The sequence below is a fragment of the Macaca nemestrina genome, chromosome 10 (genome assembly GCF_043159975.1).
Source record: "Macaca nemestrina isolate mMacNem1 chromosome 10, mMacNem.hap1, whole genome shotgun sequence".
NCBI classification, from domain to species: domain Eukaryota; kingdom Metazoa; phylum Chordata; class Mammalia; order Primates; family Cercopithecidae; genus Macaca; species Macaca nemestrina.
Genome location: NC_092134.1, coordinates 16,573,342 through 16,597,634, shown reverse-complemented (window position 1 = coordinate 16,597,634; position 24,293 = coordinate 16,573,342). Strand labels below are relative to the sequence as shown.

The following is a 24,293-nucleotide window of genomic DNA, read 5'->3' as shown; positions in this document are numbered from 1 at the left end:
ATAAAACATTGTCATCACAGGAGTCCCACCTCCTCCACGTTTTAGAAAACAGAATGAAAATTCCCAGGCGCTCTTGTGTGCTTGTGACCCAGAACCCAGGCACGTGGTGAGTATAGAAGGCCCATTTTCATGGGCATGGGTGAAGATGGAGCCCCCAGATGCATGTGGCCACGATGGCATCCCCAGTGGTCCAAAGGATGCCAGGTCGAGACGTGACATTGGTCCTGGGCATTGTGAGAACCTGGTGTTTGGTGGTTAGCAGGGGCAGCAGCGGCAACAAAGATTTTGGCCTCAGGCCCCTTGGCAGGCACTGCTGTTTTGGGCGGGGCGGGGGGGCTGCTCTTGAAGGCTTAATTTCAAGTCTGACTCTCTCTAGTCCTCACTGCCCCTCACCCCAATAATTTTGTGAGTAAACTCACTTCCTTGAATACATAAATCTCTTTTCTGCTTAGAAGAGCCAGAGCGGATTCTGTTGTTTACCCTAAGAACAGACTAATATGCCTGTCTTCAGTTTGATCTCCAGTCGGGTCAGAAGTCAAAGTGATCTTTTATTTTTATTTGTTTGTTTGTTTGTTTATTTATTTTGGGACAGAATCTCCCTCTGTCACCCAGGCTGGAGTGTAGTGGCATGATCTCAGCTCACCGTAACCGCCGCCTCCCCAGTTCAAGCGATTCTCCTGCCTCAGCTTCTCGAGTAGCTGAGATTACTGGTGCCTGCCACCACGCCCAGCTAATTGTTGTATTTTTAGTAGAGGTGGGGTTTCACCGTGTTGGCCAAGCTGGTCTCGAACTCCTGATCTCAGATGATCCACCTTCCTCGGCCTCCCAAAGTGCTGAGATTACAGGCATGAGCCACGGTGCCTGGCCTATTTATTTATTTTTAGACACAGGATCTCACTCTGTCACCCAGACTGGAGTGCAGTGGCGCAATCATGACTCACTGCAGCCTCGACCTCCTGGGCTCCAGGTGATTCCCCGCACGTCAGCCTCCTGAGTAGATGGGATTGCAGGCTTGCATCACCACACCTGGTTAATTTTTCATTTTTTTTCTTTTATTTTTGTAGAGATGGGGGTCTTGCTATGTTGTCCAACTTGGCATTGAACACCTGGCCTCAAGCAATCCTCCCATTTCAGCCTCCCAAAGTGCTGGAATTACAGCCATGCCCAGCCCACAGTCATCTTGCAAAAACTGCAGTCACCCAGCATCGCTCACCTCTGGGTCACGGGGTTGCTGCTCAGCCCCACAGCCTCATCCCATCTCATGCTGCTGCTGGCTGTCTCTGCTCCAGCCACACTGCCCCTAACGCAAGTTTTTTGCCCATCCCAGACTTGGTACCAGCTGTTCCCTCTGCCTGGAGAGTTTCCCCTTCAGTCCTTTCCGTGACTGACCCCTGGATCGCAGCTTCAATGTCTCTACCTCCCAAAGGCTTTCCTGGACCACCCATAGCAAAAGAGCATGTCTCCTTATTATTCCCCATTTTACCACCCTGTTTATTTCCTTGGGAATGTGCACCCCAATCTGAAATTATTTTACCTACTTATTTAATGTTTATAGGTTGTCTCCTTCACTAGATTACAGACTCTATGAGGGCAGAGATCATGTTTCCTCATTAATGCAGGATCCCCAGACCAAGCACCCTGCCTGCTCCATTGTAATAACTCAGTAAATATCAGTTAAATGAGTGCATTAGAATGACGACTAGCATTTATCGAGCACCTTTGCGCTGGAACTGATTTAAGTGCTCCATGCATAATAAATCCTCACAATAATCCTGTCAAGTAGGTACTATTACTCTCCTTATTTTACAGATGAGGAAATCGAGCACAGAAATGTTAAGTAATCTGTCCAGGCACACACAGCTAGTTAAAGAGAGTGTGGACCTAGATAATCTAGGTTGAAAGTCCATGGTTTCAACTAGGGCTGTCCCATAGGAAGGAAGGAGGGAAGGAAGGGAGGAAGGAAGGAAATAACGAAGGAAGGAAGGAAATAACGAAGGAAGGGAGGAAGGAAATAACGAAGGAAGGAAGGAAGAGAGGGAGGGAAGAACAGAGAGAAGGAAAGAAGGAGGAAGGATTAAAATAAAGCCAAGAGTGAACAAATGAGTAGTATACAAGTATTACACAAGTTCAGTATTTCCAGAAGCAGGGCGAGCTCTACAGGTTCCCTTGAGTCCCAGGATTCTATTCTTCAATCGGGTGAAGCTTGCTGAGCTGCCGTGCATAATGGGCATTTGCACTCATCACACACGTGGGCATTTTACCAATCCCCCCGCCAGACACTGTAAATATTATTACATCCACATCTCACGAGGGAATTGGCGTTTCAAACTTAGAGTCACGGATCTTTTACTGTGTACTGAATCACAGACCCTCCCGTGAAACTCAGAGGTCCTTAGGGGAGTAAAAGTTCCAGCTTAGCAATTTAAACCCTGCAGTAGTAACTGGACTGGTCAATAGGGCTACACCACGGCCAAGGAGAGCCCTCCAAGGTATCTCATGTCAGAGCTTGAGTGCGATCAAATTCATGCGTTCAGGTGATAATTCTCTTAGCTCCCCCGGACACTTTTTGGACTGAATTCTGGATAAGACATGATGCATTTTTCATTAGCAATGGTAGAAAATATCAAAACATCATCAGATTATGTTGCAAATACTAGAATCTCCACGTTTGGATTTCTTCCAAGTGTCTCAAATAATCATGATGGAGATAGGGCGGAGATCACAGTTATATTCGCCCCAGGCTATTAAAAAGTGAATGAACGAAATGGGACATTGACCAAAAGATTCGTGACTTCAGTGCCTTCTCCAGGCACTGAGATTCAAAGTAATCTGTGCTTTGCTGTTTGTATTTATATCTCTGCATATTTATATTCTCTTCGTATTTTCCTGCATTTCTGTGTTTGCTGGTATTTTTTTTGTTGTGGTTGGTAAGCGTGCTCTAGTTGTTTTTATAGTCAGAAAAAACTACAGCCAGGTGTGGTGGCTCATGCCTGTGATCTCAGCACTTTAGGAGGCCAAGGCAGAGGATCGCTTGAGCCCCAGGAGCTTGAGACCAGCCTGGGCAACATGGCAAAACTCTGTCTCTACAGAAAATTTTAAAAATTAGCCGGTCATGGTTTGCCATGCCCATAGTCCCATCTACTCAGGAGGCTGAGGTAGGAGGATCACTTGAACCCAGGAGTTCAAGGCTGCAGTGAGCTGTGATCATGCCGCTGCACTCCAGCCTGGGTGACAGAGCCAGACCCTGTCTCAAAGAAAAAAAAAAATTTACTAACAAACCTATTCTTGAACAAGTCACCTATGGAAGGGGTTTGATAATCTGGATATTCATCCATGTTGCAATCTTGCTATTCAATAGCATCCTGAGATTAAAACAAGGTGGGGAGATTTCAACTGCAGGGTTGAAATCAGAGAATATGGCTGCATCGAGTTGAAAAGAGACAGAAGCAATGCCTGGGGATCAAAAGAGGCAGAGAGTGAAAAAATCAATCCAGAGGTATCAGGGTCCAGGGAGGAGGGCATGGAGCCCTCCCATTTTAAGCGATGAAAATCCCACATCTGGGGAACTCCTCAATTCTGGGCACACCCGGGCAGCCGGTCACCTTCCCAGGGAGTGGGGATGGGTGGTCATAAAGAGACAGTGAACTCAGAAGGCAGCTGTCACCATCCTATGACTTTGGTCTGTCACCTTCATGAACATTCAGAATACTTCAATACAATGGCCCGTCCGAAAGGCCTGATCTGTCTCCTTCCTTGAGAGGCCCGGTTCATTTCCTGAGAGATGACTTTATTCTCCATTTGTTTTCACAGTGGTCTCTTTAAAGTCTCAGCTGTTCCAGGGAGAGTAAATAGGTTTTAAAATTAATTATCAATTAAAGCGAGGTTAATTGGCACCAGGCTAGTCATCTATTTTGTCTGTAACTGAGGCAGTCCACCCCTCCCCCTCCCCAGAACCCGGAGACCCACGCCAGGGCCAATAAACCCCAGCAGCAGAAGCCGTTCATATGTGATCCATGGACCCATGAAAATAATTCTGGTATTTACGCAGTACCGTTCCCTTGTCGGAGGGTGAATTCTGTGGCCATTTGGATTTTCCAGTTCATCAGTATGTAAGCGGGCCTTCTAGGTGGGCTTACCAAATTTAAAAAAAAAAAAAGTGTCTTGCAAATATTTTTATTGGCAGAAAGATGTTTCACCAATCTCCACTGCACTTAGGAAAATTACCGCAATAGAGTACATTCGAGCCGCCGGGTCCCGAGGACGCAACACATTTATCACTGAGCTTGGATTTACCCCCTTTAATTAACATCTCGCACCTCTTCTCACTGACAGATTTCACTGAAGCTCAGTCTGATTTCTTCTAAGCTCCTGAAATGTGATCCTGTGTCTGCCCTTGCCCCTCCCAGGTGGGGAGGAGGCTGGGGTTTGTGTTCATGATCCTTTACTGAATTCCACGGCTTCATCTGACCTCATCATAAATGAATATTTATGAGAGCCAATAGGGAGCAAATGCAAACTGAGTTCAGCCCAGACAGGTGAGTACTCGCAACCAAGACAATTACATCATCTGATGTTGGGATGTGCACACTTATTAAAACATACCAAATTATCAACAGGGCCCAAGGGAACAGAGGCTAGGTCTTCTCGGCATTCTGTCACCAACCCAGAACACCTTAAAACACATAAAACAGGACTTGTAAAAGCCACGCGTCATCTGGATGTCCTGGGAATATCAATTGATGATTTGAAACCACACAGTGAACCTCTTAGCAGTTGGTGTGGTGTGGTAGCTGTGAGTGTTAGGAGAAAATGCATTTGGAAATTGCTCTATAAACACACAGCCATGCTTTCTCCCTACTTTCTTGCCTCTCACCACTGGGGTGGGAATGGGTGAGGGCTGCTTCCCTCTCAGTCTCAAGAGAACCCATGTGCTGGTGGGTGGTCTGGAGGCCAAGTATTCTTTTTTTTTTTTTTTTTTTTTTTTTTTGAGATGGAGTCTTGCTGTGTCATCCAGGCTGGAGTGCAGTGGTGCAATTTCAGCTCACCTCCTGGGTGCAAGCAATTCTCTTGCCTCAGCCTCCCTGGTAGCTGGGATTACAGGCACTCACCACTATGCCTGGCTAATTTTTGTATATGTAGTAGAGACAGGGTTTTGCCATGTTGCCCAGGCTGATCTCGAACTCCTGACCTCAAGTGATCTACCTGCCTCGGCCTCCCAAAGTACTGGGATTACAGGCATGAGCCACCGTGCCCTGCCAGGGCCAAGTATTCTGTATTTGTCAAGCACTGTAAATTTCTTAAACAGCCTTACCACCAGCCTAGGCAATATAAGGAGACCCTGTTTCCCCAAAATAAATGAATAAAAATTAGCCTGGTGTGGTGACACACACCTGTAATCCCAGCTACTCAGGAAGCTGAGGTGGGAGGATCGCTTGAGCCTGGGAGGTTGAGGCTGTAAGTGAGCCATGATCGCCCCACTTCACTGTAGCCTGGGCAACAGAGTGAGACCCTGTCTCAAAGAAAAAAAAAAAAAAATCAAACCGCCTTAGAAACTTGCTGTCAGCCACCACATCACACATACGAGACTTGCGTTGGCCCCATTGCACAGAGGAAGATATTGAGGCAAACAGAAAAGGGGACTAAGCGATGTGGGAAAAGGATCAAGACCACCGGGAAGGCAGGAGGAAAAGCCAAGTTCATGTCCTGACCCAGAGGCTGCAGTTCCTTCTATTGCTCTTTGCGTCCTCCCTTCTTCTTGTTGAAGCCTATTTCCTTTTCTTCCTCTTCATTTTCTTCTTGCAACTCTTAAACCAAGGTTTCTCAACTTCTGCACTATTGGCGTTTGGTGCTGGGTACTTATTTGGGGAGGGGGCTGTGCTGGGCATCCTAGGGTGTTGAGCAGCATCCCTGGTTGCTACCCTCTAGATGCTAGCAGCAGCCCCCACCCAAGTTGTGACAACCAAAAACATCTCCAGACATTGCCCAGTGTCCCCAGACAGGCAATGAGAACCACTCATTGGTTGAGAACCACTTAGATCGACCAGCCACAAGGAAAGTTGTTGGTTCAGCACACTGGGAACCCTCAAGCCTAAATCCTGCTCCTCTTTCCTTTCTCCTTAAACCCCAAAGGTTATAGAATTAGCTGCTGTTTCTGTGTCCCACACCACCCTCCAGAGCCTCCCCAGGGAATAGTGCCTTTATCTTCCAGTCTCACCTGCTCTTGGATGACACCAGCTTACAACTTTCTCCATAAATCGCACAACTATATAACTTCTCATCCAACCCAGGGTTCTTCTGAGAGTGCAAGGTCATGCCGTTTAATGATCACACTGAGACAACAGGTGTAAACCAAGACCGTCCTGGGCAAACGGGGACATATGGTCACCATAACAGAAGCTGCTTCTTAGAAGGGAAGGACACCTTGTTTGTATGTCTAAAGTCTGACAAGGGGACTCCCCAATGTCACGTTCAGCTTCCAAGTTTGTACTCCTGGGCTGTGTTTGCCAGATTATTCTGCTGAGAAACAGCTCATCAACGGAGGTAAAAGAAATCAACAAGCAGCCGGGTGCGGTGGCTCACGCCTGTCATCCCAGCACTTTGGGGGACTGAGGTGGATGGATCACTTGAGGTCAGGGGTTTGAGACCAGCCTGGCCAACATGGCAAAACCCCATCTGTACTAAAAATACAAAAATTAGCCATCGTGATGGCACACACCTGTAATCCCAGCTACTTGGAAGGCTGAGGCAGAACTGCTTGAACCTGGGAGGTGGAGGTTGCAGTGAGATGAGATCGTATCATTGCACTCCAGCCCAGGCAACAGAGCAAGACTCTGTCTCAGAAGAAAAAAGAAAGAAAGAAAGAAAAAGAAATAGACAAGCAAAAACTTGATTTTGTGTGTGTGTTTGTTTTAAGGCAGAGTCTCACTCTGTCACCCAGGCTGGAGTGCAGTGGTGTGATCTCGGCTCACTGTAGCCTTCACCTCCTGGACTCAAATGATCCTCCCACCTCAGCCTCCCGAGTAGCTGGGACCACAGGCCTGTGCCACCACACCCAACTTATGTTTTACATTTTTGTACAGAAGGGTTTTTGCGATGTTGCCTAGGCTGGTCTTGAACTCCTGACCTCAAGCAATCCACCCACTTCAGTCTCCCAAAGTGCTGGGATTATAGGTGTGAGACATCGCACCCAGCCAGCTCTTGAATTTTTTAAAAGGAACTAGAATACATCCACATTCGTGGCACCACTATTCACAATCGCCAAAAGCTGGAAGCAACCCAAATGTTCACTGATGGGTGAATGGATAAACAGAATGTGGTGTACACACACCATGGAATACGGTATTATTCAGACATGAAAAGCAATGACATTCTGGCATGTGTTGCAATACCGATGAACCTTGAAATATTATGTTAAGTGAAATAAGCTAGTCACAAAAGCACAAATGCTGTATGATTCTTCTCATAAAGAGTAAGTACCTTTATGAATTTGGCTAAATTCATGGATACAGAAAGTAAAATGATGGTGACCAGGAGCTGGAGGGAATGGGGAAAGGGGAGAGATAGTGTTTAATGGGTACATGGTTTCAATTTTGCAAGCTGAAAAGAGTTCTTGCGCCTGGGCACGGGTGGCTCACGCCTGTAATCCCAGCAGTCTGGGAGGCCGAGGCGGGAGGATCACTTGAGGTCAGGAGTTCAAGACCAGCCTGGCCAACGTGGTGAAATGCGCATCTACAAAAAAAAAAAAAAAAAATTAGCTGGGCGTGGTGATGGGCACATGTAATCCCGGCTACCTGGGAGGCTGAGGGAGAAGAATTGCTTGAACCCGGAAGGTGGAGGGTGCAGGGAGCCGAGATGGTGCCCTTCAGCCTGTGCAATAGAGTAAGCCCCTATCTCAAAAAGAAAAAATAAAAGAGTTCTTGAAGAGATGGCAATGATGGCACACAACAGTGTGAATGCACTGAATGCCACAGAACTACACACTTAAAATTGTTAAAATGGCAAATTTCATGCATGTGCATTTTACCACAATAAAAAACAGAGTAATGAATGATTCCAAAGGAAAGTGAGCTAGGGCTGTGTTCAACAGGGAAATGCCAGTTACACGGTATCTGGATTCTTGTCTTATTATGTGTTCCTACCCAGCACAGAAGGAGCGGAGTACAGGGTCTATTACACGTGAAATGACACGTTTAGGTAAAAATGCTTTGTGGTTAAGTGCCAGTGTCTCTCCTACGAGAGAAGTTAACCTGTCCTGGGCTCAAGAAACACAAGTTATCAGCAAGAACCTTGGAAAATAGCATTGTCAATTTCTCAAAGCCTACAGTTTTACCGCCCTGCCTCCCCATCCCCATTTTTTTAAAACCATTCTCTGAACTAACCCGAGCCGCTAACGGAAATAGCAACATCCTCTTTGTGTGTCTCTGTGTAGTATCCCTGCGGTCTCTTGCTTCCAACGATTTTCTTGAGACACTATTTTTAAAACCCCTATTAGCAAAAAGGGAAACTGCGTCCTCCACCACAACCTCCCCGCTCTGCCCAGCCCAACCCCCTGACTCCTCCAAATATGAAAAAACAAGAACAATTTGTTCCGATCTGCCACTGTGAGTTATTAGAGGGAGGCTCAGCTGTCACCTTCTTAATGGGCTTTATGCAAAGCACTCCCTCCAAGGTTGTGCAGTTCAGTGGCCAGGCCTCGCCTCACCAGGGCTCTGAGCGGAATTTGCCATAAATGGGGTTAATCTATACGATCCAGGGGATGCATGCCAGAGAACTCACAAAAGCAAGACGATGCAAGATTAAAGAAGCTTGCGGCTTCGGTGTGAACAAAGTGAAGTCGGGCTTGGTCAATGACTGGGAGACACAGGGAAGCAACTCTGAGGAGCCAAGTGTCGTGGGTTGTGAAGTGTGTACACAAGGGGTACTGGACTCATGAACAGAATGGAAAGCACTCCTTGTTTTTGTTTGTTTCGAAACAGGGTCTCACTCTGTCACCCGGGCTGGAGTGCAGTGGAGCGATCACACCTCAGTGCAGCCTTGACCTCCCAGGTTCAAGTGATCCTCCCACCTCAGCCTCCCAAGTAGCTAGCTGGGGCCACAGGTGTGTACCATCTTGTCTAGATAGTTTTTACATTTTTTGTAGAGACGGGGTCTCTCTATGTTGCCCAGGCTGGTCTCAAATTCCTGGACTCAAGTGATCCTCCCGCCTTAGCCTCTTAAAGTGCTGGGATCATAGGCGTGAGCCACTGTGCCCGATCAAAAATGTTCTTTATTTACCTACATTAGGAGATATGAGTGACCTGGGTGAACTGATGATTCTGAAGGAGAGAACTATTGGTGTGAGTGTGTGTGTAAGGGTCTAGAGTCAATTTAAGATTTCAGCAAAAGCTAGACGCCCTGCCACCCTATCCACTGAGCCATGAACGCCTGTCTCAAGCAGCTGAAGGCCAGAGGTGGTGAGTCTGGGTAACATCTATGGGCATAACTTTATTCTGAGCAAAGTCAAGCTACTTCATCTTCCACCATGCTCCTTGGGAAAATATTTTCTAGGAGCTGAACTATTTTCGGACGTAAAACAAAACCTGCTCATCTCGTTTGGAGTTAAATGTGGAGGGAACTGGGAGTGAGCATGTTTCTGTAAATATTCATTAATTCAACAAAATGGCCTTACTATGGGTAAGGCGCTGCACTAGTTAGATCTGGGAATACCAAGAGAAGAGCATTTTGAAATGACACATGTTTAGGTAAAAATACCTTGTGGTTAAATGCCAGTGTCTCTTGCTTAATTTAGGATAGCGAGTAGCTGAGGGCCTATGTGGCAAGCTGGGGGTATAACTTTCCCTAGATGATGGGAATAGTCTTTTTTGTTTGATGTTACATCTGCTAACTATGTTTCTCAGAGCAAAGGTAAACATGAAGGGCCAAGGGAGTTCCACAAATATTTGTTCTTCAGTTAATATTAATGTATGTTCGTGTTTACTTGAATTTTCAAGTGTACTCTGAATTGGTACTGACTGGCCATAAAGAAACTAGTAGCAAAACTGATAAGAACAATGAGAAGACAGGTGCTAGTTTCTAGTTTCCTTCTTCTTCCTCTTTTTTTTTTTTTTTTTTTTTTTGAGACAGGGTCTCACTCTGTTGCTCAGGCTGCAGGTGCGATGGTGTGATCACGGCTCACTGCAGCCTCAAACTCCCGGGCTCAAGCAATCCTCCCACCTCAGCCTCCGGAGTAGCTGAGACTACAGGCACGTGCCATCATGCCTGGCTAATTTTTTATTTTTTGTAGAGATGGGGTTTCACCATGTTGCCCAGGCTGGTCTCAAACTCCTGGGCTCAAGTGATCCTCCCACCTCAGCCTCACAAAGTGCTGAGATTACAGGTATGAACCACCTTGCCTGGCTAGTTTCTTTGTAACTCTTTTCAGAGCCTTTAAATGGTGTCCCTGACAATTCTTGTTTTTGTTTTTTATCTTAATGGCCAATATTATTTAATCCCAAATACTAAGGTCGAACAGAAGTTAACAGTTACAGAGTACTCCTATGTAAGTGCTTTAAATTAATGGTCCTTAACTGGCCTCCCAGAGTACTGTCGTTCCCATTTCACAGGCCAAGGAAACAGAAATGAAATCACTAGCCAAAGGTCAAGTGATTTGAGCCAGAGCCTGTCGGGCTCTAAAGCTCTCCAGAATTATGCAGATAAATGAAAAGACACGCTTCCTTTGAGGAAGCGTAGAAATTGGAAAATAAATGAAATCAGAGTTCGTTTTTCCCAGTGCATTGCAAAATTTTGCTTTCAGATTATTCATCACTTCATAGAGAATAGGGAAGAGGTGGGGCAATGGAGAACTCAAGCATCCAAAACCACTGTCAGTTGAGGATGACTATTTTTTGTCTTTTTTTTTTAAATACGGAGTCTCGCTCTGTCTCCCGGGCTGGAGTGCAGGGGCGCCATCTCGGTTGACTGCAACCTCTACCTCCCAGATTCAAGCAATTCTCCTTCCTCAGCTTCCCGAGTAGCTGGAATTACAGGCACTTGTCACCACACCCGGCTGATTTTTGTATTTTTAGTAGAGACGGGGTTTCACCATGTTGGCCAGGCTGGTCTCAAACTCCTGACCTCAAGGGATCCACCCGCCTTGGCCTCCCAAAGTGCTGGGATTACAGGCGTGAACCACCGCATCCGTCCAGTTAAAGATGATTTTGGAATAAGGATGAAGCATCTCTGAAATCATAATGCTGAAAAATGGGAAAATACAACTCAATTTAAAATGTTTGCTCTACACCCAGCTTTTAGTATACTCATTCATAGCATAAACTAAAATATATTAGCAAGAAAGGAGGAGGGAAAGCATGGTATATGAGAAAGGGGAGGGGTTTTGGAGTCAGATGATGCTGGATTCAAGAACATGTACAAGCTGTGTGACCTTAGGAAAACTGCTTAGCCTTTCTGAGCTGCAGTGTCCTTGTTTATAAACTGAAGGTAATAACACTGACTTCAGCAGGGTTATTGTGAAGTTTAAATACGATACAATATACAATGCACCCACCCCCATGGGGGATAATTAACAAATATCAGTTTCCTCCTTTTATCCATTTACTAGATATAAACTTGTTACCGAAGTGTCTGAGGCCACTCCTAGGGCTTCAGATTGAGAACGGTATTGATTGACTATAAAGGGATTAGCAAATAATCCCACTCTTTTTTTTTTTTTTTTTGAGACAGGGTCTCACTCTGTTGCCCAGGCTGGAGTGCAGTGGCACAATCTCGGCTCACAGCAACCTCCACCTCCCGGGTTCAACCAATTCTCCTGCCTCAGTCTCCCAAGTAGCTGGGATTACAGACATGCACTACCACACCCGGCTAATTTTTGTATTTTTAGTAGAGATAGGGTTTCACCATGTTGGCCAGGCTGGTCTCAAACTCCTGACCTCAGGTGATTTGCTCGCCTCGGCCTCCAAAGTGCTGGGATTTCAGACATGAGCCACCGCGCCTGATTGACCCAAAGATGTGTACTTGTGACTCAAATGTGGAGATGTGTCCCTTTGTGGACTGGTACCACAAACATGCCAACAGACATATGCCTACTTTCTCAAGTCAAAGAATTCTTTCAACACAGCCCTTCCTAAATGGAAAACCTGAATAAGTGTTCAACCTCTAAATAAGTTTGGAAATCCCAACAGAGTATCTCCCCTTAGAAATCCCAAAAGAATATCTCCCCTGAGATTTATAATTCACTTTAATGGCAAACCCTACATGACCACAGAACTCTTTCCACTTAATGCCTATTATTCATCTTATGAAACTGGTGTACCAGGATCACACACTGGAAAATGCTGTCTTCAGACCCGTTGAGATCTACTGCATTCCAACAGTATTAAAAGAAAGAAAGAAATGTCTAGCCACTTCTGACTTGACCTTGGCAATGGGAACTGGTTCCTATTGGCTTTCTCTTTCAAAGTCATTTTACGTATCACATGCATTCACACTTTAGTTTATTGTACTTAAACAAGGGGCAATTTATGCCCGTTTCAGAATGTGAGAGCTAAATGATTAGACGGGGGAGAGAAATGATATAGCCAAGAACCAAGAGTGTTTCCTGTCACTAATGTCCACCATGAGGAAAAAATACAAAGGCTGTACTTGCTTCAATACGGGCAGATACTAATTTTCTCCACTTAAAATTCCTTAAAAGTTCAAAGGTCCATATTTGGCACATCAAAGAGGATTTTATTGGGCACACCAGAAGGTTAGTCCTTTCCAAACAGCCACAGAATCACAAGAGGAAATAAGCATGCAATTTATCACTTTGTCATGACTCAACCAGGTTCCAGTCAACACACTAAGATCCCCTGAAGCCAACAGGAGCCATTGATTCAATAATCAACAGCAAGGGTCAGTATAGACAATACCAATGGATTTGCAGAATATTATCCTACTTGAAATAGCTGTTATCCAGTGTCACTCATAAAGCTGGAACTGCTTTCATGGTGCATGGAAACATTTTGATGCTGTGGTCAGCAAAAGACACATTTTAGTGTTTATTTCAAAAGCCTTTGAAAAGCAGAATTCTAGCGTGGCCAGCAAGATTCCCAGTCCATACTGTACACATACCTCCCCCAGTTACTCAGGCGTTAATCTAGGCATTGCTGTGAAGGGATTCTGCAGATGTCATTAAGGTTCCAAATCATCTGACCTTAAGATACAGAGATGATCTGAGCAGGCCTGACCTAATGCCATGAGCCTCTTAAAGCTGGGTCTCGAGGTGAGAGACAGAAAAGTCAGAGCTTCAAAGAACAAGAAGGATACAACATGCTGTTGCTGGCTTGAAGATGAAAGGTTCCACGTAGCAAGGAATGTGGGCAGCCTCTAGGCACTGAGGTTGGCCCCAGATAACAGCCAGCAAGGAAGCAGGGACCTAGGTTCTACAGTTACAAGAAACTGAATCCCACCACCCACAGGAAAGATCTGGGAATTTTCCCTGGAGGCTCCAGACAAGAACTCAGTCCAGATGACACCTTGATTTCAGCCTGGTGATACCCCAGGCAGAGAACCCAACTACAGCATGCCCAACCGCTAACCTGCAGAACAGTGATCTAATGAAAACATGTACAAGCCTCAAGCAACAACTCAGGGATAGTCTGGGAGCACAAGATGATTCTTCAGGAAAAATCCATGCAATTGCAGAATGCAATGATTTTTAAGACCCCCTACTGCTTTTGTATGTTCAGTATCCCAGCTGACAATTTCTCCTAAGTTCATCAGCATTGAAGTAGAAAACAGAAGTGGCAGAAATGCAAGTTAAAATTGCAATGAGATCTCACCCACTAGAATGAGATCTCCTAATGGAGATCCATGCCATCAGGATGGATATATTAAAAAACTGCAAAAGGACAATAACAAATGTTGGCAAAGATGGAGAGAAACTGGAACTCTCATACATTGCTGGTAGGAATGTAGAATGGCATACCTTGGAAAACAGCCTGGCAGGACCTCAAAAGATTAAACATAAAGTTACCAAATGACCCAGCAATTCCACTCCTAGGTATATACCCAAGAGAACTGAAAACAAACGCTCACACAAAAACTTGAACGTGAATGTTCATAGCAGCCTTATTCATCGCAGCCAAAAGGAAGAACAACCCAAATGTCCATCAGCAGAAGAAGGGGTAAATAAAATGTGGTTTATTTATACAATGGAATATTATTCAGCTACGAAAAAGAATGAAGTACTGATACATGCTGCAATGGAGAAGACCCTTGAACACATTATGCTAAGTGAAAGATAGCAGTCATGAAAGACCACATAGTATATGCCTCTATTTATATGAAGTGTCCACAATAGGTAAAGCCATAGAGACAGATTAGTGGTTGCCAAAGGAGGGGGAGGTTGAGACAAATTGGTAATATGTATTGGGTTCTATTTGGGGGCATTGGATGTGGTCTAGAATTAGCAGTAAGGTTTGCAGAACATAGAGAATATATTAAAACCCACTGAAATGTACACTTTAACAGGGTGAATTTTATGTTATATAAATTATTTTTCAATAAAAAATTTAAAAATTAAAACAGAAGTAGCAAAGGTCTCACGGATGAAGGGATATTTAAAAAATACATCTATTCTCCGTGTTTTATTCCACCCTCCAGGTTTTTACTGCGAAAAGTTTCAAACATATAGTAAGGTTGAAGAAATGAATCCCTGAATACCTCCTACCCACATTCGACAGTTGTTAATATTTTGCAACATTTGCTTGAATGCTCTCTCATTTTCTGCCAATGCCCGCCCATACACAGGAAGTTTGTTTTTTTTTTTTTTCTTGAGTGAATCATGTTTGTTCGTCTTGCCCACACCATGAATATTTTTTTTTTAGTTTTTATTTTGCATTCCTGAAATTATCTAACAATAAACACTGCATTAAAAACAGAACCCCTGATAAAGAAAAATGAAATGCTTCACTCATCTCCGGAAACACTACTCACTAGAGCAGCAGTCTTCAAACAGTTTGTAAGCAGCAGAACTCTTCCTTTGATTGGCATAGCATTCAGATGAGCTTCAGTTACCTAGAAAAACGAACAGTAGTAAGACTTCAATATAGAGAGCTTTGTGCACAGTGAGTGAATCGTAGCTGCTGTTGTTGAGTTGCAAATAAACCAGGTGTCACCAAAATAGTAAACGAACAGCTTCAGCGTGGGTATAAGCAGCAGGACAAAAAGCCTTTTGAATTAGGGAAGTTAATTAATGCAGTAAAATTTATGTTTTAGGCTTATCATCAAGCGCAGAGACGATAGTGTTCATTGACTGGGAGTGGCTGCCTGGAGTGCTGGGTTGCTCTGATTGATTAGTAATGTCTGCCATGGTACAGGATGTACTCTATTCTGAGAGGCCATGTTTTCCACATCTGATCTAGATTTATAAACACAGCGTGAATGCAGAGAAGAGGCCTGTCCAGTCCAAAATCAATTTTGATAAAGATGTCTAGGTTCCTCCTAAATGCTCTTTATCATGCCTGACTTTTTCTTCCTGGCATCATTTTGCTGCTCACTTAGGCAACCTCCCACCCACTCTTCTCCCACCATCCTTTTTTTTATTACCAAGATGACAGAAGCCACAGAAAGTTAACAGACAGAAAAACAGCTCATGGTACCACTGCAATCAAACTCTGACACATTGGGTATAATGCCTAAAATTGAGAGAAGAAGAAACCTCATAAAGACTAAAACTCACCTTCCCTCCCCCTTTCAACTTGAAATAATTCAGCATTTCCCGCTGGCTTTCTTTGAGGGGTGGCTTCCAGGTATAATTCCTCAAACAGGGAATATTTTTAAATGTATCCATATCACAACTTCAATCACTGTGTTAAGTGAAGATTCAGCACTCTAGGCCAGCAATGATTTCTAGAAATATTTTGGTATTTCTTTCGTGACTCTCAGCCAAGTCATCCCTTGTCTCATATAAAAACTTTCTGATGAACCCACTGTAGATAATCATAACCCATTGCATCTATATAACACATAATATGTTTCAAATGATTTTTACAAAAACTGTCTAATTTCATCTGACCTAGGTTACGAAGGATATATGATGATTCCCATTTTACAGATGAAAACACCAAGTGTCTGAAAACTAAAGTGAATGCCCTGAAATCACATAGAATGGAATAGCATTCCATGGTCCAGTATTTCTCCCAGAAATATTCTCTAAGGGTAAAGGAAAGAGCTTGGGCCTTCTTACCAGCTGCATAAGAAATACAGGCAAGTTAGTTAGTAAACCTCTCTGAGCCTCACTTTCCTCATCTGTAAAACAGTAAAAGTCATAGCTACCGCATAGCCTTAATATGAGAGAAAAAGGTATGCAAAGTGCCTACCTCTTGCAGTAGGCTGAAAAATAGCTCTCCAAAGATCTATCTACTTCCAATTCCCAGAACCTGTGAATATCACCCTCTGTGGGAAAGACGTGATGAAGGATCTTTTTTTTTTTTTTTTTTTTTTGGAGACTGAGTCTCACTCTGTTGCCCAGGCTGGAGTGCAGTGCCATGATCTTGGCTCACTGCAACCTCTGCCTCCCGGATTAAAATGATTCCCCCATCTCAGCCTCCTGAATAGCTGGGATTACAGGCATATGCCACCATGCCTGGCTAATTTTTGCACTTTTAGTAGAGACAGAGTTTCACCATGTTGGCCAAGCTGGTCTTGAACTTCTGGCCTAAAGTGATCTGCCCACCTTGGCCTGCCAGAGTGTTGGGATTACAGGCATGAGCTCCTGCGCCCAGCTTGATTAAGGATCTTGAGATGAGAACATCATCTTGGATTATCCAGGCAGGCTCCTAAATACAATCACATATACCTTTACAAGAGAAAAGCAGAGAGAGATTTGACACTCAGACATACAGAGGAGAGAAGGCTTTGTGAAGATGAAGGCAGAGATCAGAGTGATGTGGCCACAAGCCGAGGAACTCTAGCAGTCACCAGAAGCCAGAAGAAGCAAGGAATGGATTCTCCCCTGGAGTTTCTGGAGGGAGTGTGGCCTGGGCAGCACCTTGATTTCAGGCCAGTGAAACTGATTGATTTTGGCCTCTAGAATTATGAAAGAATACATTTTTATTGTTTGAAGCCACCAGGTTTGTGGTAATTTTTTATAGCAGCCATAGAAAACGAATGCACCCCATGTCTGGCATTTGCCAAGTATCCAATAATTGGTGATTGCTGGCCCCCCAACCTGCTTTGTAAATAAAGTTTTATTGAAACACAGCCATGCCCATTTATTTGCATATTGTTTGTGGTTGCTTTTACACTTCAGTTGCAGAGTTCAGTAGTCATGGCGAAGACCATATGACCTGCAACTCTAAAGTATTTAGTATCTGGCCCTATAAAGAGAACATTTGCCCACCCTACAACAGATGCATCCAACAGTGAATGTCATTTCTTATGTCTTTGCATAAGATCTTTGTGTGGTGGTAGCTAATCTTCAAAGATGGCCCTGGGGAACCACACTTCCTGGTAGGTGCCCACACTCTGTGTGCTCCTCTTGCTTTTTAATTTGGGCTTGGCCTATGTCACCAACAGCCTACTGTAGAAGTGATGCTGCACAACTTCTGAGCTAGTTCATAAGAAGCCTTGCTCTCTCAGAATGCTTGTGGAAGAAGTCCATTGCCATGTGAGAGTCTAGCTGCCCTGAGACGGCCATGCTGTGAGGAAGCCCAAGCTAGACTAGGAAGAGTCCGTGTGGAGAGAGATGCCAGCCAGCTCTGGCTGTTCCAATCATCCCAACTGAGACAGCAGACATTTGAGTGAATAAACCATCCTTGAGCTTTTAGATGACTCTACTTCCAGCTGCTCCAGTCAACCCACAGAACCATAAAAAAATTCTCAAATAATAAATTGCTTTAAGCCATTAAGTTTTGGAACTGTTTGTTACGTGGCAACAGATAATCAGAAAACCATACCATCTAGGCTTTTCCAGGTACCTGTCCTATTCAATGATTTAACTACCAAATCCTTAAGAAATAAGACCAAATCTTTTCTCATTTATAAGGAAAGATCAATGAACTTCATTTAAAAAAAAAAAATAGGGACAGGGTTTCACTATGTGGCCCAGGCTGGTCTTCAACTCTTGGGCTCAAGCGATCCACCTGCCTGGGCCTCCCAAAGTGCTGGGATTATAGACGTAAGCCACCACGCCCTGCTCATTTTTTTTTTTTTTTTCTAAGTTAGGACAGAAGGGGAGGAAAATGAACACACCCACTGGTGGCATGCGCTTAACTTAGATTCTTCATCTAATGCTTAATTTGAAATAAGTGCTATCTATGAGTTCCAACTTACAGATGAGAAAACCGAGTCTTTGTAGGGGACTTGTCCTAACCGGGTCACAGAGCGACATCAATATATGATCCCAGTAGGGGGATGCATCTTGACCTCCAGCTGTTTTCAGCAACTACACTATGCAGACAGCCAGTGGCAGAAACCACTGTTCAAACAGGGTGCTCATTTCAAGATTTCAACAAATATTGGTGTCAAAACCCTTGCTGATGCCGGAGCTGGGGATAGGACTTGCAATCTAATCAGAGAGAAATGCTTCAGGCAGCAGCAACAGGGAGGCGGGAGGCACCATGAGGACAGAGAGGAGGAATCCGTTAATTAGAGGGGGAAGGGAAAGGCTGTGGTGGGGGAGGAGAGAAGAAGGAATTGGAAAGAGGGGTGAGTGGAACACAGTGAGAACCTGCAAGATGTGTTTGGAGAACACTGGTTCCTTCCATCCGGTTAAGGCAGGGAGATGTCGAGACAACAGTGGAAACTGATGCTAGGTCTGGGTCTCCTCCCTAACCTCCCCTGCCACCACACATACATGTGCACACACACACAACACGCATACCGCACACCATGTGCACACTACAGACATCCCACACACACACGTGCACACACAACACATATACATATGCACCAGACACACATAAGTCACTTGTTTAACAATAATTGAGCATCTATCAAATGGCAGGTACTCCAGGAGAGCACTGATGTAGTATTACCTTCAGAGCTGGGCTCAGGGGCATGCACGTGTAGTTTCAGCTACTCCAGAGGCTGAGGCAGGAGGATCCCTTGAGCCCAGGATATTGAGGCTGCAGTGAACTGTGACTGCACACTGCACTCCAGGCTGGGCAACAGCCTATCCCTATGTGTGTGTGTGTGTGTGTGTGTGTGTGTGTGTGTGTGTGTGTGTGTGTGTGTGTTTGTGTGTGTGTGTGCGCTTCATGTATTACCTTCAGGAGCTGCCTAGAAGTTCATCCCCCTCTTACAGGAAAGGGATTCCAATCCAGAGGGTTCATGGAGTTCACGCAAGAAAGAATTCAGGAAGAGTCCATAGAGTAAAATGAAATCAAGTTTATTAGGAAAGTAAAGGAATAAAAAAGAATAGACAGAGCAACCCCCAGGGCTGCTGGTTGCCCATTTTTATGGTTATTTCTTGATAATATGCTAAGCAAGGGGTGAGTTTTCTTCCCTTCCCTCTTCCTTCCTCCCCTTCCTTTCCCTCTTCCTTCCCTCCCCTTCCTTTCCCCCTTCCTTCTCTCTTCCTTTACTTCCCTTCCTTTTTCCCTTCCCTTCCTTCCTCCTTCCCTTCCCTTCCCCCTTCCCTTTCCTTCCCTTCCCTCTTCCCTTCTCTCTTTCCTTCCCACTTCCCTTCCCTCCTCTCTTCCCTTTCCTTCCTTCTTCCCTTTCCTCCCCTCCTCTTCCCTTCCCTTCCTGCTTTTAATTGAACATAGTGGACAAAGAGGGGAACCCACATCTAAATGAGACGTTTGCACCCACCAGACATTTTGACCTGTCCAGGACCCTATTAAGTTAGGAGATTTAAAATCCAACAGGCAGATCACTGCGTTCATACACATGAAAACAGAGGATGGAATGGGGACCGCAGATGATATTTATCACTTTCTTTGAAAGTGTCGGGGTAGAATTGGAGACCAATCACCTGGCTACATTTCTGCTGCTGCTTGTCAGCAACTCATGTAACCCATGGGACTATGGATCCCAATAATGTTTCCTACTCCATGTGACTTCTGTGACATTATTGTTTCTTTTGATAGAAACAAGCCCTGCAAACTTCCCAAAGGAATACCTTTTTTATTTCTCCCTTTCTCCCTGTTTATCTCTCTGCATCTTCTACTTTCTTTTCTTCTTAGAATCTTCTAGGGCAGACAGTCCCAGTTACATACGTATCTGCTGCCTCTCTGACCCATGGAGGCTGTTCCTCCCTTCCTCTCTCCCACACCCCTTCCTCCTTCATCCTTTGTCTGGAAAAAATGTTCTCACTAACACAGATGTTCAAACTTAACATCTAAGCAGGAGCTGATGGGGTGGTGGGTGTCTAAGGCTGAGGCTGTTTAAGAGTCAATCTAAAAAGTAGAGCATTAGCTCATGCCTGTAATTCCACCACTTTGGGAGGCCAACGTAGGAGGATCCCTTGAGGTTAGGAGTTTGAGACCAGTCTGGGCAACATAGCAAGACCCTATCTCTACAAAAATATTAAAAAATTAGCCAGGCCTGGTGGTGCATGCCTGTAATCCCAGCTACCCAGGGGGCTGAGGCAGGAGAATCACTTGAGTGAGGAGCTCCAGGCTGCAGTGAGCTATGATTGTACCACTGCACTCCAGCCTGAGTGACAGAGACCCCAACTCTAACAACAAAACAACAACAAAAAAAGCTGTGTTGGAGATAGGCAGAACGAGTTTTAGGAACACAATGGGAGCCAGTAGGCCTGAATACATTTACCAGCTTATCCCGCTGAAGCCAGTAAGTCACTCTTGTCCCTGACGCTCCAAGCCCATTCACAAGGCCACCTCGCCTCCCAGCATATGCCCATCAACCTATTGTTGAGGTTCCTGGGTTCTCCCATTGCCTGGGCCTTGGGTCGATCCCAACGCCTGTGTCCTGTGAACCTCTGTCCCTACATCATTCTCTCTGCAAGCCAGCCTGGAGATGGGTTGGAAACATGAGACAGGCTGTGCTGTGGAAGTCACCCTAGCAAAAGTGACACTTCATGACAGTCTGTAAGGGCAAGCAAGAGGTAACCAGGTGAAAGACAAAGAAAGCATTCCAAGCCAAGGACACACCTCTGCAAAGACTCAGAAACTGGAAGCATATTTAATCAAATTCCAGGAACTATAAGTAGTTCTGTGAAGTCAGGTCCTAAGGAGTTTAAGTGTGGGGAGGGGAAAGGGTCTTACCATGGGAGCCAGGCTGAGAAGTTAGGACATTATGCTGAGGGCTACAGAAGCTCTTCAAAAGCTTATGAGAGGGCCAGGTGCGGTGGCTCAGGCCTGTAATCCCAGCACTTTGGAAGGCAGAGGTGGGAGGATGGCTTGAGGGCAGGAGTTCGAGGCTGCAGTGAGCTATGATCACACCATTGCACTCCAGCCTGAGGACAAAGGACAACCTCATCTCTAAAATAAATAAGCTTATGAGATATAGAAGTGTTCATAGCATCATTATTCACAATAGCCAAAAGGTGTAAACAACACAAATACCTATCAACAGATGAATGGTGATATTGTTTGGATTTGTGTCCCCACCCAAATCTTATGTTGAATTGTAATCCCCTATGTTGAATTGTAATCCCCAATGTTGGAGGAAGGGCCTGGGGGGTGGTGATTGGATTATGGGGGTGGATTTCCCTCTTGCTGTTCTCACGATAGTGAATGAGTTCTCACTGGTTGTTCAAAAGTGTGTAGCACCTCCCTCTTTGCTCTCTTGCTCCTTCTCTGGCCATGCAAGATGTGCCTGCTTCCCCTTCACCTTCCACCATGATTGTAAGTTTCCTGAGTCCTCCCCAGCCATGTTACTTCTACAGCCTGCAGAACCATAAGCCAATTAAGCCTCTTTTCTTTATAAATTACCCAGTTTCAGGTAGTTCTTTATAGCAATGGAAGAATGAACTGATACAAATGGATAAACAGAATGTGGTCTATCCATACAACAGAATATTATTCAGCCTTAAAAAAGAATGAAGTTCTGATGCATGCCACAACATGGATGAGCCTCCAAAACATGCTAAGCGTAAGAAGTCAGATACAAAAGATCACGTATTGTATAACTCCATTTATACAAAATGCCCAGAACAGGCAAATCAATAGAGACAGAGACCAGACTGGGGGCTGCCAGGGGGTGGGGGCAGGGGAATGAGGATGACTGCTTAATGGGTACAGTATTTTTGGAGTACGAAAATGAAAGTGTTTTGGAACTAGATAAGGTGATGGTTGTACAACACTGCAAATGTACTGTCACTGAATTGTATATGTTAAGATGGTTAGTTTTTTGTTATATGAATCTCGCCTCAATTTTTTAAACAGTGTGAGAGGAATAGTTTCTTGGTTTAGTAAACATCTATCGCATAATTTGAGGGATCTACGTCACAGAGCAGACCTCAAAACCCAAAGTAGTTTTTTCTTTCAGATGCAACGTTCTCCCAATTCCTTAGCTGTCAAAAGGGTTGGGGGAGCTTCAAACTCCAGCTGACAACACCATAGCATTCAAAGTGAAACCAAAGATGAGAGCTATGGAAAGTGGACAGAGTCCAGGCCATTTCCAAACAGTAATCTCTGCCTTCCTCTTGTTGCAGCCACAAAACAGAACTCACACTTAAAAATGTCAGTCTCGGCTGGATGCAATAGTTCATGCCTGTAATCCCAGCACTTCAGGAGGACCACTTGAGCCTAGGAGTTCAAGACCAGCCTGGGCAAGATTGAAAGACCTGGTCTCTACGATAAAAAATAATAACATTATCTGGACATACTGGTGTGCACCTGTGGTCCCAGCTCCTCCAGCGGCTGAGGTGGGAGGATTGCTTTAGCCCAAGAGGTAGAAGTTGCAGTGAGCCAAGATCGTACCAGCCTGGGTGACAGAGTGAGACTTCATCTCAAAAATAAAAATACAAAAGTCATCATTTGATCTGCCTGTGAATGCAGGTAGCTTCCCCTCTAACTGGCTGCTTCCATGGTTTGGAAGTCCCAGGAGGAAGTACATCTTGTTCAGGAAAGCTTAAGGGTAATTGCCTGAATCCTTTCCCCAGTCTTCCCTTCCACATACTGTTTTTAAATTTCCTCCAGCTGACTGGTGATAAGGTTTGGCTGTGTCCCCACCCAAATCTCATCTTGAATTGTAGCTCCCACAATTCCCACATGTCGTGAGAGGGACCCAGTGGGAGGTAATTGAATCATAGGGGCAGGTCTTTCCCGTGCTGTTCTTGTGATAGTGAATAAGTCTCACGAGACCTGATGGTTTTATAAAGAGCAGTTCCCCTGCGCGAATTCTTCTTGCCCGCTGCCATGTAAGACGTCGCTTGCTCTTCTGCCATGATCGTGAGGCCTCCCCAGCCATGAGGAACTGTGAGTCCTTTAAAACTCTTTTCTGTATAAATTACCCAGTCTCAGGTATGTCTTTATTAGCAGCATGAGAACAGACGAATACACCTGGTTTTTGACCTTTCTTCTAAAACCACAATCTTATTTCTTCTAGCTGAAGAAATTGTGGGGAGGGGCATGGGGGAATTCAGCAAGGGCTTTAGAAGCTTTGCAGACATCAAGGGTGAGGTTAACGTGGCTGTGCAGGACGGAGCAGTGTTTTGCTTCTTTGCACTCCCCAAGTGCTTGAGTCTTCATCATAAGCAGAGGTATGAATTTTTTCCTTTGCATCAATGAGGCCACCCACGGATCCCAGATGTGCCCAGGCAAGAGCAGGGAAAAGCCAGGTCACACAATCTATTCATAGTGCCAATGATCTCAGTGCAGAGCAGCCTTATGAGACGAGGGAAGTATTAAAAAGAAAACAAGCCTGTAATCCCAACACTTTGGGAGACCAAGGAGGGTGGATCACTTGAGGTCAGGAGTTTGAGGCCATCCTGGCTAACATGGTGAAACCCCATCTCTACTAAAAATAAAAATAAAAAAATTAGCCGGACATGGTGGCGTGCCTCTGTAATCCTAGCTACTCAGGTGGCTGAGGCATGAGAATCACTTGAACCCAGGAAGTGGAGGTTGCAGTGAGGCAAGATTGTGCCATTGCACTCCAGCCTGGATGACAGAGTGAGACTCTGTCTCAAAAACAAATAAGAGAGGAAAGAAGGAAAGAAGGAAAGAAGGGGCCGGGCACGGTGGCTCAAGCCTGTAATCCCAGCACTTTGGGAGGCCGAGACGGGCGGATCATGAGGTCAGGAAATCGAGACCATCCTGGCTAATACGGTGAAACCCCGTCTCTACTAAAAAATACAAAAAACTAGCCGGGCGAGGTGGCGGGCTCCTGTAGTCCCAGCT

The 24,293-nt window shown here is 44.9% G+C and overlaps 1 protein-coding gene across 5 annotated transcripts in view; it reads right to left on the bottom strand.

Moving 5' to 3' along the window:
* The window catches only part of SPRING1 (SREBF pathway regulator in golgi 1), a 138,283-nt gene that overhangs the window by 22,217 nt on the left and 91,773 nt on the right, over positions 1–24,293 (bottom strand). For 3 of the 5 annotated variants that reach the window (XR_011608795.1, XM_071071009.1, XM_071071006.1), the window contains one exon: positions 14,974–15,054. Coding sequence is in view for 4 of the 5 variants with exons in the window: in XM_071071009.1 (XP_070927110.1) it covers positions 14,974–15,054 (81 nt within the window). In the remaining variant the exon portion in view is untranslated. Of the gene's footprint in view, positions 1–7,677; positions 7,729–11,168; positions 11,232–14,973; positions 15,055–24,293 lie in introns of those variants that run through there. The other 2 variants (XM_071071008.1, XM_071071007.1) reach the window with 2 other exon arrangements.